The sequence below is a fragment of the Phacochoerus africanus genome, chromosome 12 (assembly GCF_016906955.1).
Source record: "Phacochoerus africanus isolate WHEZ1 chromosome 12, ROS_Pafr_v1, whole genome shotgun sequence".
Lineage (NCBI taxonomy): Eukaryota > Metazoa > Chordata > Mammalia > Artiodactyla > Suidae > Phacochoerus > Phacochoerus africanus.
In genome coordinates, this window is record NC_062555.1 from 62,880,296 (window position 1) to 62,897,039 (window position 16,744).

The following is a 16,744-nucleotide window of genomic DNA, read 5'->3' on the forward strand; positions in this document are numbered from 1 at the left end:
GTCACAGCAGGAGTTCCCGTCGTGGCGCAGTGATTAACGAATCCGACTAGGAACCATAAGGTTGCGGGTTCGGTCCCTGCCCTTGCTCAATGGGTTAACGATCCGGCGTTGCCGTGAGCTGTGGTGTAGGTTGCAGACGTGGCTCGGGTCCCGCGTTGCTGTGGCTCTGGCGTAGGCTGGTGGCTGCAGCTCCGATTGAGCCCCTAGCCTGGGAACCTCCATATGCCACAGGAGCGGCCCAAGAAATAGCAAAAAAAGACAAAAAAAAAAGTCACAGCAATCTGTCAACGCTTACAACCACCCACCCAGGCAAAAGATGCTCTAGGTTCATTTACCGCTGATTTAGCCCTAAAATCACCATCTTAAAGATCTAGAGAAGAGGAGTTCCCGTCTTGGCACAGCAGAAACAAATCTGACTAGGAACCATGAGGTTGCAGGTTTAATCCCTGGCCTTGCTAAGTGGGTTAAGGATCCAGCATTGCCATGAGCTGTGGTGTGAGCTGTGGTGTAGGTCGCAGACGTGGCTTGGATCCCGAGTTGCTGTGGCTCTGGCGTAGGCCAGCGGCTTACAGCTCCAATTAGACCCCTAGCCTGGGAAGCTCCACATGCCCGAGGTGCGGCCCTAAAAAGACAAAAGACAAAAAAAAAAAGATCTAGAGAAGAGCAAGGAAGTACTATGGGCACGTGAGTTATAGACGCCTGTAGAATAAAGGATTACAGGGGCCACAAAAATGTCGCCTTTCCCATTTTATTGTTTTTGTTTTTTTGGTTTTGTTTTGTCTTTTCCAGGGCCGCACCCTCGGCATATGGAGGTTCCCAGGCTAGGGGTCCAATCGGAGCTATAGCTGCCAGCCTACACCACAGCCACAACAATGCAGGATCCAAGCCATGTCTGCGACCTACACCACAGCGGCAATGCGGGATCCTTGACCCACTGAGCGAGGCCAAGGATCGAACCTGCAACCTCATGGTTCCTAGTCGGATTCGTTAACCACTGAGCCACGACGGGAACCCCCTCATTTTATAACTCGGACTATCTCTTTGAGGTCCAGGGTATTCACAGAACTCCTACCAGTTAATAAATGCTGAAGGTCTTTAAAACATTTGTGCATTCTATGAATATCCACAGTGTTTACAATTTCTAGCCTTAATCCTTCCAAGTTTCAAAAGATTTTTTAAAGGAAAAATGTGTAACCAAAGCCTTTTAAAATACTGTAAATATAGCCAAGAAACTTGGCATCGTCTCCATTCATCTAGTAGTATGGCAGCTGCAATTATCTTAGAAAATAACAAGGGCTGCTAGGAGAAGAAGTCACATAGCTAAAGTCACACACTTCTCCTTGATCTGTAAAAGAATCGGCTTTAACTATTGGGTTAGCAGAACATTCTTCTTCCCTATTTCCAATTGATTTATTAGTAAATACTAATACTGGAATTTTGACAGTACTTTTAAGAACAAAGTGGTAACACTTTAACTTATCATCTCAAAAAAGACAACTGGTATCATAAATCAAACCAAAAATCAAGGTAACTTTATGAATTAGCCACTAAAAGTGTGCCTAAACTATGTGTAAAACTTGGGAGAAAGAAGAAAAACTATCTAAAATTGCCCAGAAGACTATAATATGACGAGGGGATTATCAACATTAAATCCCTAGATCATCATTCCTGCCCACAACAACAGCAACAACAACACAATTCCAAATCAGACATGAGAAAACTGAGGCTCACAGAGCTGACGGGGCCTGCCAAAGGTCAAAACTACTGTGGCCAAAACCAAGAACTCAAAGAGCTTTTCCACTGTGGACATCTACGGGGCATCTAAATCAATGTCACCAGGGATTGTATTTCTTAAATTGCAGGAGAATGTTTTCAAGATGTTTTGAGGGAGAACTTTTTTGGCCAAACATTCAGTTTCCTGCATCTACAGCAGTTCAAAAGAGGATGAGAAGCAACGATGCAGAAGTATTTCTTCAAGTGAGCCTTAATCCCTGGCAACCGTTCTTAGCAAAGACAAAAGAACAGTTCTGCGAACATTTACTCTGTTTTACTTCCTATGATGCTTTTTCACATTCTCTCTTCAAACCCTCACAACAATCCCATGAAGGACTCAGAAGTCGCATCAGAAGCCAAGGACCCTGGGCTTACAGAGGTTATGGTTCTTGCTCTCACACACACAAATGCTGCAATCTGCTCTTCTGAATCCTGGCCCAGAGTGTGTCATGCTGATGTGCCTGCCCCCTGGGAGAAAGAAAAAGAAAAAGGAAAAAAAATCCTACCACCAAACTTTCCACCTCTGACTAATTGTGTTTTTGCAAACATCTGTGTTTTAAGAAGTAGCTCATAAAACACAAAAGATAAAACTGACTCCACCATAAAAAGTGTAGAGTTATCTATCCAGATGATGCACTTTCACTTCAAGAGATCCTCTCGATTTGTCTAAAGGTTTGTTCCAGATCTCTCACAAAGTGGTGAAGGTACCAAAGCCGACATCCAACTTTCATGGCTGCAGTGACGGACCGGAGCCTGTGTGGTGATGTCCCAGGTATCAAGGGCCTGCGTGTTTACCTCCCTCTTCCAGGAACAGGATCTCAGTTTAGGGAATAGCACTGCTGGGCAGGACCCTGGTGCACTCTTGCTCACCTGTGACTTTGCACACCGGATTTCAGAACTACAGATTACACATCTCTTTGTGTGTTCCCCAGAAAATGGTTGAATCTTTGAAACTCTGGATCTAATATTAGATTTGGAAAAAAAATTAAAACACGAACATGAAAATTTTTCCCAGTTTTACTGTATGCTTAAAAGAACCAGAAAAAATAATAATAATTCCCAGGCTGACCCTTTATAGAGAATGGCGCTCTCTTTTTTTACATTTTTAATCTGTTAATATAACATTTTTATTATTTAGCAATTTTAGGTTTTTGACATACAGTGAGTTATTTTCTGAAATAAACGTTGAGAAGGAAATACTGATTTTTATAGTGGAATACGTCAAAGAGGCCTTTTCAGAAACATAAACCCTATCGTACAGGATGCAATAGAATAACAAGAAAAATTATACACCAAAAATAAATAAATAAATAAACCTAAGTTACAAAAAATGGTCTTAACTGTGTCTGAATATTAAAGAACATTAAAAGTGGGGAAGGAGTTCCTATCATGGCTCGGCAGTAACACACCCAACTAGTATCCATGAAGATGAGGGTTCAATTCCTGGCCTCACTCAGTGGGTTAAGGATCCAGCGTTGCCATGAGCTGAGGTGTAGGTCACAGGCGCAGTGTGGATCTCGCACTGCTGTGGCTGTGGCTGTGGCATAGGTTGGCAGCTACAGCTCCAATTTGACCCCCTAGCCTGGAACTTCCACATGTCAAGGCTGCAGCCCTAAAAAGACCCCCCCAAAATAAAAGGTGGGGAAAATATTGACCTGCTTTCTCTAAAACCACTTAAATTTTCACCACCATAAAAATAGCAAGTTCCTGAATATATATGTGTATGTCTTTGTATATACATAGCAAGCATTTAGAATCATGCAGTATCATGCATTTAGTCACACTTCACAAAGGCAATAGTCTTCTTAAGTCACTCCTGAGCGTGTACTTTATCTTGAAAGACATTTATCTTGGGTCAGTAAAGAATTCTGAGGAACACTCCAGGCAAAATACATCCTAACTTTAATCAGCATAAGTTTGACCCAGGGTGCAGGCCCATCAGTTCAAAATAAGGGAAGCAAAACATTCTCACTGGGAGGGGGGGGATGGAGTAGAGATGGACCCTGTCTGCACCTCCAAAAAGCCACTGCCACCACCCCGGCCCCAGGGTCCCACAGGCACCATGACCAACACACAGACTCGGGGTGGCTGTCAGCAGGGAGCCCAGCCCAGAACTGCTGAATGTGGGCAGATGAAGCTGGGAAAATTGACACTCGTAGAGCTTGCGAGATTTGCCAAAGGTCAAAACTACGGACCCAACCCCAAAACCAGAAAAGCTCTTCCACTATGGACACGTAGCCCATCCAGTCAACTGCAGAGGCAGCTGGTGAGCTGGGTGGGAAGGAATCTCTGGTTGAGGGAGAACAAGGCAGGACAGGCGGGGTGCTGGCTGGTGAGGCCTTTGAGGAGACCAGGGGACCTGTCAGCTCAGCAGCCCAGGCTTAGCAGACAGCACCAGGAAACACCAGGCCGGCTTGAGAAAGCAGCTTCACGCACTGTGTGGAAAACGCCTAAAAATAGCCAGTCTTCATTTTGAGGTTTCTGAGCATCTCTGACACAGCATGTCTTATGGGACTCTCAGAACAATAAAATACCTAAAAATGGGGCTTTGTTCATAATGGCTTAGGAAGTCCATATTTTTTTAACATCTTTATTGAGGCATAATAATATACCACAAAATTCACCCATGTGAAGTGTACGGTTCAGAGTTCCTGTTGTGGCACAATGGGATCGGCAGTGTCTCTGGAGCTCTGGGACACAGGTTCAATCCCCAGCCCAGCACAGTAGTTTAAGGATTCAGTGTTGCTGCAGCTGCACGTAGGTCGCAACTGTGGCTTGGTTCTGATCCCTGGCCCGGGAACTCCATATGCCTCAGGGTGGCCGAATATGAATAAAAGAAAAAAAAAAAAATGGAAGTGTACAATTCCATGATGTTTAGTATACTTGCAATGGAACACAGTTATCACCACTATCTCAATTTAGAACATTTTCATCACCCACAAAACCACCCCATCGCCATTAAACATCACTCACATTACCCTCAACGCCCAGGCCCTGGCAACTGCTATGCTACTTGCTCATCCACACCCTTGCCTATTCTGGTCCTTTCGTACATACGTACTCATACGATATATGTGCGCCAGTATAAGTGGCTTCCTTCATAGTGTTTATGAGGTTCATCTATGGTGAGGGCTATGTCTGAAATTCATCCCTTTTTATGGCTGAATAATATTCCCATGTGTACTATTCCACAAATTATTCAGTTGGTAGACATCTGGATTGTCCCATTTGGGGACTATTATGAATAGTGTTGCCATGAACATTCATATACATGTTTTTTATAGAGAAACATGCTTTCATTTCTCATGAAGGTGTATGTGTACAAGCTATTTTTGAGAGAAAAAATTAAATAATTCACAGTTCAAGTCATTTGGAATGAAGCTTGGCATTTTATTGCCAAGTTCCGATACAAGTTGACAGAGGAAAAAAGCATAAACAAAAGTAACATTTAATGACATGAACCACATCGAGATGGGAGGTCAGACACAGGCAGACGCAAGGCTACAAAAGAAAGGCATGTTTACATCATCCTTCCAAATGGAAAACAATCTTTAACAGGTTAAAATAATAACTAAAAGACAAAAAATAATTACCTTTCAACTATGTTCACAGAACGCTGCCATTCTTTTCATAAAGTTTTCTATTTTCCATATAAAACAAAATAGATGCCAGAAATAAATAGGTAGAATGTATAAATGCACTGAGCTTCCGCTTTACTGCCGTTGACCTTGGCCCCGGCTAGGACTGCTGCCTGAGTGACCCAGCAGGAGAAAAGTCCATGGTGCGGGCCGAACCACCCACCTCCAGCCCCTGGAAAAGCAGCTCCGCCTGTGGAAAGCACGTCCCTGGACCAACCATATCTATTTCTTTGCATCCCTGAGAAAATGCAGAGGGCTCCGGTCGTCCCTCAGGTGTTCCCCGTCACCAGCCTGTCTCCACCTCTACAGGGAGGCAGAAACCTCCCCCGGCAGATGGAGGGCTGCACAGTGGGATTTTTGAATGTCACCTCTTGGCCAATTCGCAAGCCAAGAAGCACTTCATGTCGCCAGACTCTCTCTGCAAATCTCAGACCCTAAACATTTCTGTTGACTCCTGGCACTTGCCCACGGATCCCAACTGACAGATTTAGAAGTGCCAGACCCAGCATAGGTGTGTCCCGGGGCCAGATTCCTGCACTGCCCTGGCCACCTGCCTTGAACCAGACCCAGTGCAAATCCCAGGATGATCCCTCTGCTTGGTCTGAAAAACAGACCCAACTCCTTGAAACTGGCCAACACAAAAGCATACCTTTGAGGACTCCAAAATCACACTAAGTCTGAGTTTCAATTACAATCTCTTCGGGCCAATATGTCAAACATGCCAAACATACCAAACAGTGAAGTCCTTAAAATTATAGTCTCCAAAATAAAAGCACACTTTTTGAGGGAGAATAACGTGCAATGTATTTATTCTCAACTTTGTATCTACTCAGCTTGTGAAATGACTAAGTGGCCAACTTTTTTTTTTTTTTTTGGTCTTTTTAGGGTCATACCCACAACATATGGAAGTTCCCAGACTAGTGGTTGAATTGGAGCCCCAGCCCCAGCAACATGGGGTCTGAGCCTCATCTGTGACCTACACCACAGCTTGCAGCAACTCCGGACCTGCAAGCCACTGAGGCCAAGGATCGAACCTATATCCTCATGGATATTATTCTGTTTCTTAGCCTGCTGAGCCACAATGGGAACTCCTATGTGGATGATGTTGAGGCAGGGCCATCACCTTCCAGCACCTCTCCTGGAGGAGAAGGGGCACAATTTTGTTCTGAAACAAACAGACCAAAACACCCACAGCAAAGCACATTCCTCCAGGTTAGCACAGGAGCTGCGGAAAGGTCCTAAGAGAAGCAGCAAGCCAGGAGAAGCCCAGGCAGCCTTGGGATGCAGAGTCAGCATCCCGATGGTGGGGCTGAGGCTCAAGAGATGCGCAGACACAGCGAAGAAGTGGTCCAGGAGGGAGAAATAGACAACACCAAAGCAAAGGCAGGAAAGTCCAAGCAAGTCCAAGTGCGTAGGGGTGAGGTGGGGGTTCGATGGGGGAGAGGCTGGAGTGAGGAGGGGTCCTGCAGGGACAGGCCCCACTGAGACAAAAGACTCAGCCTCTGGGGAAAGTGGGTGCTAAGCGGACTCAGCCTCTGGGGAAAGTGGGTGCTGAGGTATTTAAGCAGAAGAGCACACTGAGATTTGCATTTTAGAAAGACTGGCCTTGGAGTTCCTAGTGGTTAAGGACTCAGCTTGGTCACTGCTGTGGTGCAGGTTATAGATCCCTGGCTAGGAAGATCCACATGCTGCAGGCATGGCTAAATAAAGGAAAGAAAAATTTAAAAGATTAGGCTTTCAAACATGTTCCATTTATTTTTCCTCTTTGAAGGGGAAGACAGGAGAATGTCAATGAAAGAATAAAATTTATTTCATTTCACTATTCAAAAATATTGTCATTCAAATAAAACAAAAAAATATATTGTCATTCAAACTGCAACAAGATAACTGTTTTCCTAAAAGTTTCAGTAAGTTTGTAAATGTGTAACAACATTTGTTCACAAAAAAAACTCACACCAACCACAAGATTTGTCATAAAAACCATGACTTATATGGTTATAGTAATCAACCGTCCTCCCTCCCCTCAAAAGGAAGGCACATTTTCAAAAGTTACTGTCAGCATCCATCAATTTAAGTTGTTTTTTTAATAACAACAAATTGCTATTAAATAACTCCTAAGGTTTCCACACTTGAGGACAGAAGCAGTGGCCCAGAGAGCGACTCAGAGTAAAGCCAACATCCACAACACTTACATTCCCTGCCTAATACACACACATACACACACACACACACACACACACACACTCTCTCTCTCTCTCTCTCTCTCTCTCTCAAACACGATTGCTCTTCTGATTGTGGTGCTACTTAGGCAAATATGAATAATTCTACCTATGCTTTAATCAAATTGCACACACTGCCTTCATAAGCAGAGAGGAAAAAGCCAAACAGGTGTAGTAATAGCAGACTACTTGGGAAAGTTCCACAGGCAGCGAAACTGTTTGGGGAGCAAACCATATCAGGGATCCGGAGGCAGTACCTCGGAGTTTCCACTCATCAGCCCGCTCAGGACCCCATGAGCCCTGCAAGGGAGCAACCCACTCTAGAGATGAGGAAGTGAGGCTCCGCTGGGCTGGGCTGCCCAAGGTTAAGTGGTGAAGAACCGTGATCTCCAAAGCCCATCCCAAGCTCCCCCCGCCCAAGAGGGCTCTCGGGCCAGGGGCCGGTCTGAGAGGTTCCAGCCGACTTCCCACCCTCGCCTGTGACTTTAGGCCCTTCTCCCCTCCATTGCTCTGCAGTCGGCAGCATTTCTGCAGCCCGAAGGTGATCCCCTGCCCTCCCCAGAGAAGCGCCCGTCCAGACTGCCGCCCTGCCCAAACACCCCAGCCCTCCGGGGACCATCCAACTGCAGGAAGTCCCTGTGTCTTGCCCCGGAATTCCCGGTCCTCCTCTACTGGATCCCGCCTTCCATCACGTGACAGGAAGTCTCCACAGGATCCAGACCAGCCCTGATGCCCAAGCATCATTCCCTTCCTGCACTGCCTTCCCTCCCACTGCTCAGAATGGGAGCCCACACTCTCCAGACTCAAATGCCTGGACCCCACTGCAGACTGAGGGGCCAGGACACCACGGTCGACAGATGCTTTTTGAGGTCACCCCACTACCCAGGTAGGAGCGCTGTCCTAAATCAAGGCCAGTCTTCCCACTTACTAAGCCAGACACAAACCCTAGGGATTACAGGAGATTGCCGCCCCCTCCCCCATGTGCAAAGGACCACTCCCATCTCGGAAATCCAGCAGCCACACCTTCTGTGTGCACCAACCCGTTGCAAATTAACACCACTGCCTACTGTTACTTATAGTTGAATATATTCACCCTGCCTCCCAGATTACTTTCTTCTCGAGGGCAAGAATTTGGTCTTAATGTTTTTCTTCACAAACCGTGACATCCTGTACACAGCAGCCCTCCAACAAATCAACAATTTTTAAGAAAACAAACATGGCAATCTTCTTATCTTTCTCCTAACCAGAGTCTGGATGCACAGCAGGAAAAAATGGGAAATCTTGGGGCCAGCCCTGAACCACTCAGAATCTTAAGGAGCGGGTAAAGCCCTAAGAAGTCAAGTCACCAGGCGAGAGTCCCGGCAGTTGGTGCTTTTTACCCCGTGTCCATCTGGGACCATGGATGAGTCTGGCCACAGGCAGAAGTCACATACACAGACAGAAAGTCCACGTAACGTGGTCCTCAGTGTCCAGCAGAGCACGCTCCTTAGAGAGGGTCTGGATGAGGATGGGTGGGATGAGGAAGAACAGCCAAAACATTTTCACCCATCAGTGATCATGGACAGAAAAATGTTTTTTCACTGAAGAAAAAAAAGTGAATAAGTGTAAGCCTTCAAATACCTACTTATTGAGGACATTTCTGGTATTAAGTCACACCACTCCACCGCCCAGAAAAACTGATTTGTTTAATCTGAAAACAGCTCAAATATAATGCCAAAAATTAGCCCCACCACACCACAAAATGCTCACTGCCAAGTCTTAGAGGCTGGGGTCTTTTCTTTCCCCTTTCCTTCTCCCACCTGCCCCTCAGCTTAGCTGGTTCTTACGAAGCCATAAACATGATCTTCCCCCATTTTTCCCCACCAGATGGGAGTTTGTCATGGCACATGTCACCTAGCAACCAAACACCACTCCACAGCTACCCAGCTACCCAATTCTTCATACAAAATTTATCTTGTTCTCCTGAACAGTAAGGGATAAGGCAGAGATGACAGAATAAAAGTTAAAACAAGTGTTATTAAGTGTGTGCTTCATACCATTTTACACAGGGTGGGAGAACTGGGAAGAGCGACTAAAGTTTAATCTTGGCCCGTTACCTAAATTTTTTTTTTTGGTCTTTTTTAGGGACCACACCCACAGCATATGGAGGTTCCCAAGCTAAGGGTCCAATCAGAGCTGTAGCCACCAGCCACAGCAATGCCAAATCCAAGCCATACATGTCTACGAGCTACACCACAGCTGACAGCAACACTGGACCTTAAGCCACTGAGTGAAGCCAGGGATCAAACCTGTATCCTCTTGGCTACTAGCCGGATTCGTTTCCACTGAGCCATGACGGGAACTCATTTTTTTGGGGGGGGGGCCTTTTTTAGGGCCCCACCCTCAGTATATGAAGGTTCCCAGGCTAGGGGTCGAATCCAAGCCAGCCACAGCCACAGCCACAGCCACAGCCACAGCAACTCGGGATCTGAGCCGCTTCTGTGACCTACACCACCCGTTACCTAATCATTTAAGAGGCAAAAATACAAATGGACCCAGAAGATACTCTTGCAACACTGGAGAGTCAACAGTCTTGTGATCCAATGGCTGAACTTTGAAGACTGGAAAGCCCATTTAAAAATGTACCTGCTGAACAGTGAGTTGCACTTAAAGTGAATTTAAATAATTTGGGGATCATCTCCGAGTCATTTACGTCCACCTCCAACAACACCATCACTCACTGAGAATCACCCTTCCTTCCTTCCCTACCAGGTAGTCAATCTCGTACCTACCCTTCAAAACGCTTAGGCTCCACCCCTTAGGGTGCCTTCCCAGGCTCCCTTCAGAAACCCGCGCTCCCTTTTCCATGTTCTCAGTCTCTGTGAGACAGCCACCCCTGAAGCCTGCACACAAGACCCAGATCCATCATCAAAGCCTCTCAACTCAGCTACCCGACACTCTAGACACCCTAGGGTCTTCTCCCCACTGCACCACAACAGGCACGCACAGCTGGCTGCCTTCACCCGGACCATGGAGCCTCTTTCCTAGACTCTCACCGTCCAGTTTCCACCAGCTGCCTGTGGGTCCCTCAGATGTCCAGCACCCAAAACAATGCCTTGGACGTGGCGAATGCTGAAGAATGTCCATGGAAGGTATAGATGACTCTATCAGCCAACTACATTTCTATCTTCCAAACAAGCTGTTCAAGCAACTTGCATCGTGTGCATAACGAAATATGACTAATTTTAAGCATGTAAATGACTAATTTCAAGCATGTAAATTTTAAATTAAGCATATAAGCAAAGAAATGTCAATCACCCCTCCCTACTCAGGAACCTGGGCACAGTGCAGAATGTATGTTATTATTGTATGTCTCTTTCTCTTCACGATTTTGTTGGCTTCCCGAGTACATGTGCAACCTGATTACTGATCTAGAACGTTGCGATCACAGAAGTGATTTCTATGATTATTCATAAACAATCCCTTAAATGTGAGTGTAGGTTTAGAGGGGTTTTCCCCTTCGACTGTTTCAAGACAAACGAGTACCCAATTTCCACTAATGTTCTTTGGTTTCTCAGTAAAAGAGTTCAACTGTAAGGAACACTTTAGAGCTGTTAAGTCAACATCTTCCATCATTGTGTCAGGTTCTTAAATGTCCCCAAGATTTTCTTTAAAAGGCCAGTTTTATTCTAGTTTTTCTCCACACTAAAAACAAGTGTAAAAAGGGTTTTTTCCCCTTAATGTCAGAGATATTCACACGCGATCAGTCTTGACAAAGCCACCGTCCCCCTCACCTGTGGCCCCCAAACCTCCAGGACCCAAACCACTCCAACGTCGGGGACAAAAAGGAAATTTTAAAAGTGAATATGCTTTCCACCGAACGCTGCTCTGCGGCAAAGACAATATCCTCAGGTGCCTGAGAAAAACTTGGGAGGCGTGGGCTGTTGTCAAACAGACACAGACGATGCAACACTTTAACAAAACGCCTTTCCACTTCTGACACATTGTAGAGGAATGCAGCGAAGTGGAGACAATGTTACCACTCCACGGGGACGAGGAGAACGCTACTCCACACCCGGCCGTGGCCCCGCAGCCCCCGTGCGGGTGGACCTAGTTGCAGTCAGTCAACGCCGAGCTGCGGGCAGGAAAACTCGGCAATCCGGTGACCGATTTCGGGGCTGTGCTCCTTCAAGGAGCCGTGCTCCGGGGCCTCTCGGTCACCGAGGCGCTGGGCTCCAGCGACGCTCGCGAGCCAGAGGGAGAGGGTCGGTCCCCGCGCCGCGCCCCCACCCCGCGGGACCCCCGCCCGGGAGGCAGGAGCGGCTCCCGGCGGGGCCCGGAGGCACAGGCGAGCCACTGTCCCAGCGCGCGGAGCGAACTCTTCTCCGCCAGAAAAGTTCCCTGGGCCGGCCTCCGCCCGCGGGCCTGGGCGGGGAGCCGGGGCCGCAGTCCACAGCCGGGAACAGGCGTCCGGCCGGGCTCCGCGCGCTCCGGCGCGGCTCGAGCTCGACTCACGGGAGGCTCCGGGCGGCCGCGGCCGGGCGCCGGGGGAGGGGAGGGGGCCGGGGGCCGCGGCCCGGGCGCAGGCAAGTTTGCGGCCCGCAGCCCGGGCAGGGGGCGCAGGCCGGGCGGGCCGCGCGCGCTCCTTTCCCCGCCTCCGCCTCCTCCTCCCCTTCCAGGAAGCGCCATGTTGATCCCGGCGCCTTCCCTCCTCCCGCTCCTCCTCCCCTCCTCCGCCCCCTCCGCCGCCCGCCCCCGCCCGCGCCCCCGGCCCCTCACCTTGGCGATCGCCTTCCGGTAGCGGGTCACCGCTTGCTGGATGAGGCTGAAAACTTTCATGTGGCCGTCCCCGCACGGCACGACCACCCGGGTCCTCCCGAAGCACACGGTCACTTTCATGCCGCCGCCGCCGTCGCCGCGGGCCGGCCCGCGCCCCTCGCTGACCGCGGCCGGAGAGGCCGGAGCGCCCGGGGCCCGGGCGGCTGCACGCGGGGCGCGGGGCGCGGCGCGGGCGCGAGGCTAGGGGCCGGGGCCGGGGGCCCAATCGGCTCGCATGCCCGGCCCGCCGCCCTCGCCTCGCCTCGCCTGGCCTGGCCCGAGGCTCGCCCGCCTGTGCCCGCGCGGCGCCGCAGCCTCCGGCCACCTGTTCGGAGTGTCGGCGCGCTCGGCGGCGGGGCCGTGTGGCGCTGGCGCGGCGCTCGATCGCGGCCGCGGGGGAGGGGACGGCGGCGAGGGGAGGGGCAGGGAGGAGGCGCGGAGAGGGGAGCGGCGCGGAGGGGAGGGAGGGGAAGGAGGGGACGCGAGGGGAGGGGCGCGGAGGGGGAGGGAGGGGCGCCGCGGGCCCACAACACTGTGCACACGCGGCGCCGGGGCGCGGGGTGGAGCGCACCGCCGCCTCCCTCTGCCCGCGCCCTCCCCACCGCCGACCCCCTGCTCGGGCGCCGCTGCCCCCGCCGGCCCGCCTCGCGGACGCCCGGCCCCCCCCGCCTCCCGCAGGCTCTCCGGAGCCCCCGTTCCTTTGTCGCCGTGAATGCCCCTCCTCGGCTGGAGGGCCCCGGGCGGAATCGCGGCAGACTCGACGCGCCCCGGAGGGCGGGCAGGGTGCTCCCGCCCGGTCCCCCCCACTCCCCGACTCCTTGGAGCGCCAGGCGACGCGCCGCCGGCCGAAATGAGGGGGCGGGGCGGGGCGGGGGTGGGGGGCTTTCTTCCGAGACCACTATTTACCTTGAAGCTCCTGTGACCCCGCGGTGACCCACCCGCTTCAGCGTCTGCAACTCCAACATCAGCAATTCGGATCGTTTTATTCCCTAAAATTCTGCAGCCCAAGCAATCTTAACGCGAAGTTACGAACAATAACACTGAGAAGGCAGGCGCGGAGCGCGGGCACCTCAGCCCAGGAGGGAAAAGCAGCGCCGCAAGGAGTTACCTGCGTGGCGACAGGCGACAGTTTAGAGGAACAGGGGCCAAGTCAAGAAAAGTAACTGACGCGCCACTCTTGTCTCAGTTATGGCAGGAATCTTCGTGTTCCTCCCAACTGTGTGTCATTGTGTTGAAAGAATGGCAAATGTCAGCAAAGACGCAGGCCCACGTCTGTCCCAAACGATGGTGGATTTATTTTTGCCAGCTTGTCTAGGGTGTGTGGAAGCAGGCGACAGCTCCCTGAGCTCAAGTAGAGCTTCAGCACGTAAAGCAGGAAGCGCTGGGGACCGTCTACCTGCCATTTCAAAATAAGGAACCAGGACAGAGATTCATCTGCTTTCCAGGATCCCTGCACTGTCCACTGCCCCAGGTATAGTGCAATTTGTCCTGTAAAACATTGTACTTCCTCTCATCTCCAGCCGTTGACCAATACAATCAGTTGTCCTTGCAAAGCAGGGCCATGAGTAGATACCACATGTCATCATCTCACCTTACCCTAGGATACTAGGGAGTGTTGAAATCACTTGCCCAAGGCCACAGAGAAAACATGAGGCAGACCCAGAAAGAGAACCCAGGTTTCCTTCCATGCATTCACAGAAAAGGCCTTCATACTCTTCTCTTTAGCTGCAATGTACAACACTTCTACACAGTGATCAGTTTGTGACAGCGATGACAACTGGCTGAGGTCTTCCTGCTTCTTGTATTAATGTTTGGCTCCACAGTGGCAATTCCTGATAATTAGAGACATTGTTTCTGTGTTGATGCTTTGGGGAGGGAGGAGTATACTGATTGAAAGGCAAGTTCAAGAACAGCCAGAGGACATCAGACATCGCTGGCATCTAGGTTCAGATCCTGAAGGGTAACAAAGTCAGGACAGGCCAGCAAAGGATGATTCTGGGGAGGAAGGGAGAGAAGGGGAGGAGGAGACCAAGGCTCAGAGAAATTGCTGGACTGGTGATACAGCTGTGTGGTGTCTGGACCAGGGCCTCATGACTCTCAGGCCTGTCCTGGCTTCACTTCAATTTGATTCCACACACAGAGAAGACCTTCCATGTGGAAAACACTGGCTAAATGTTACAGAATTTTTAAAGGGACTAAGAAAAATATAGATTTTTGGAATAAGATAGCTACTCCAATAACTGTAATTCAAGACATTATCAAGTGCCAGCAAAAGGTTTAGGGCCGTACTACGGAGGGAGGCCTGCCTTCACAAAAGAGATGGCATCTAAGGACACCTGTGCCACTTTATTTACATCAACTCCTTCCACTATTCAGTAGTTAATAAGGGTTTAGACAGGTTTTTAAAAATGTGATCATAGGGAGTTCCCACTGTGGCGCAGCAGAAACAAATCAGACTAACATCTATGAGGATGTGTGTTCGATCGCTGGCCTAGTATCTTACCGTTAGGACATTTTAATAATTAGGACTAAAGAAAACACAGGTGTTTTTAAAACTCAGTTATATTTCGGAAATTATTATCTCTGAAGTATTTGAAACAGATGTGGAATGCCTCTCACTGTTATCCTTAAGATGCCATTGGCAATCTCGTATGCCTAGCCTCTCACACGTTCAGTCTAAAGAAGAATTGGATCTGTATTCACCAGATAATGATTGTCTACCTATTTTGTAGCAAGCGCTGTTTTGCAGGCTGGGGATGTAAGTTCCTCCCTCAAGAGGTGCCCAGTCTGGTAAAGATTTCAGACGTCAACAAGTGGCCACCAGAGGATGATAGATGCTACACGTCATGGATGGTGGTGGTACCCAGAGGAAGTGCTCACTCCTAGGAGAGAGGAAAGAGGGAGAGGTAGAAGCAGACCATCTAGAGGGACTCTGTCCAAGAGAAACATCAAGCGAGCACATTTGTAACCTTAAATCTTCTACTACCAGCCTGAGACCTTCCCAGGCCCCCCACCCCTCACCCAGAGCCAGACCTGCTTAGGTCAGAGGAGGCGAGTGGTAGTGAGATTGGTCTTTGACGAAATCCAGTGCCCAGGCTGTGGCATTCTAGCCAATAATTCAGGTGCACTGGACCAGGGCACACCCAGCCCTGCTGCTGCTCTGTCCCTGATTTCAAATGGCTGACTCATCCTCCCCTCCTCTGTCAAGTTACTCTGCTAAGCTGGGAGTTCAGTTTCAAAATCTGGCTCTGGTGCTTTGGAATGTCATCTGTTCAGGGTCTCAGTAGATGGGGAGGTTCGCTCAGGTGAGCGTGATACGGTGGATCCCATCCTGGACCCAGAACCACAGCAGCAAGAAGTCTTCGTGCTGCCAGCACAACGGATGCCCTGCCTTGTCCAGCCCTTCTCTCAAACGGGTGACTGTGAGCCAGGCTCTGCTTTGCTTGGAGCCCTGCGCTGCCCTCCCTCTCATGCAGGGGTGAAACCAAAGTCCTGACAGTGATTTACAGGGGCTCCTTGACCCCCACAGAATGCCCAAACCTTTTCCACTCCCCTCACTGTCTGCTCAACCCCCAGGATCCTGCTGATCCTGAAGCAGGCTGAGATCCCCCCTCCTCCGGGCCTTTGCAGCTGCTGTTCCCTGGGGGAGTCGAATGCCCTTCACCCCAGAATCTGCTTGGCTTCTTGCTCACTTCCTTGGGGCCTCTGCCCAATGTCACTGTTGCATTTCCTGACTCCCCGATATAGAATAACGGCTCTCCTCTGTCCATCTCTGTCCCCCTTGCTTTATTTTTCTCCATAGCACATGTCACCACCTGACACATTCTGCAGTTACCTGCTTACTGATTAACTGCCTGTTTCTTCCACAGGAATGTAATCTTAATTCGAGCAAAAATCTCTTCTATGCTGTTTATCACCCTGTCCTCAGGGTCTGCAATAGTGTTTAGTCCATGCCAGTGCTCAATGCAGAATTTTTAAATACATCTCGGTCACTAGTGATCAGCAAGGCACTTGTCACCTCGTGGATCTGTGATGTCATCTTGACTTCAGAGCGCTGGCTGGCTCGGGAGTAGATGTTGGGATGGTTCCCAAGTAATTGTTATTTTGAAAAGAGTAGATGCGACTGTGTGCTGGGCGCTGCTGATTGGACCCGCCTCTCCACCGCAGCACAGGCGTGTCCTCGAGAAAGCACAGCTGTCCTCTGGGTCCAGAAGCCGAATCTGCCCCACCGCCTGTTTGTGTGGCTTGTGACCTAAGAATGGTTTTTTCATTTTTCAGCATTTGAGAAAAAAAGATCCAGACAAGAATGATATTTTG

At 49.7% G+C, this 16,744-nt stretch overlaps 1 protein-coding gene across 21 annotated transcripts in view; it reads right to left on the reverse strand.

Moving 5' to 3' along the window:
* PARD3 (par-3 family cell polarity regulator) overlaps window positions 1-12,816 on the reverse strand; it is a 629,826-nt gene extending 617,010 nt beyond the window's left edge. For 6 of the 21 annotated variants that reach the window (XM_047755500.1, XM_047755496.1, XM_047755498.1 and 3 more), the window contains exon 1: window positions 12,389-12,785. In XM_047755500.1, coding sequence (XP_047611456.1) covers window positions 12,389-12,508 — 120 coding nt within the window. In that variant the 5' untranslated portion in view covers window positions 12,509-12,785. Of the gene's footprint in view, window positions 1-12,388 lie in introns of all 21 variants that reach the window. The other 15 variants (XM_047755494.1, XM_047755484.1, XM_047755488.1 and 12 more) reach the window with 5 other exon arrangements.
* Between the last annotated feature and the right edge of the window lie 3,928 nt (window positions 12,817-16,744).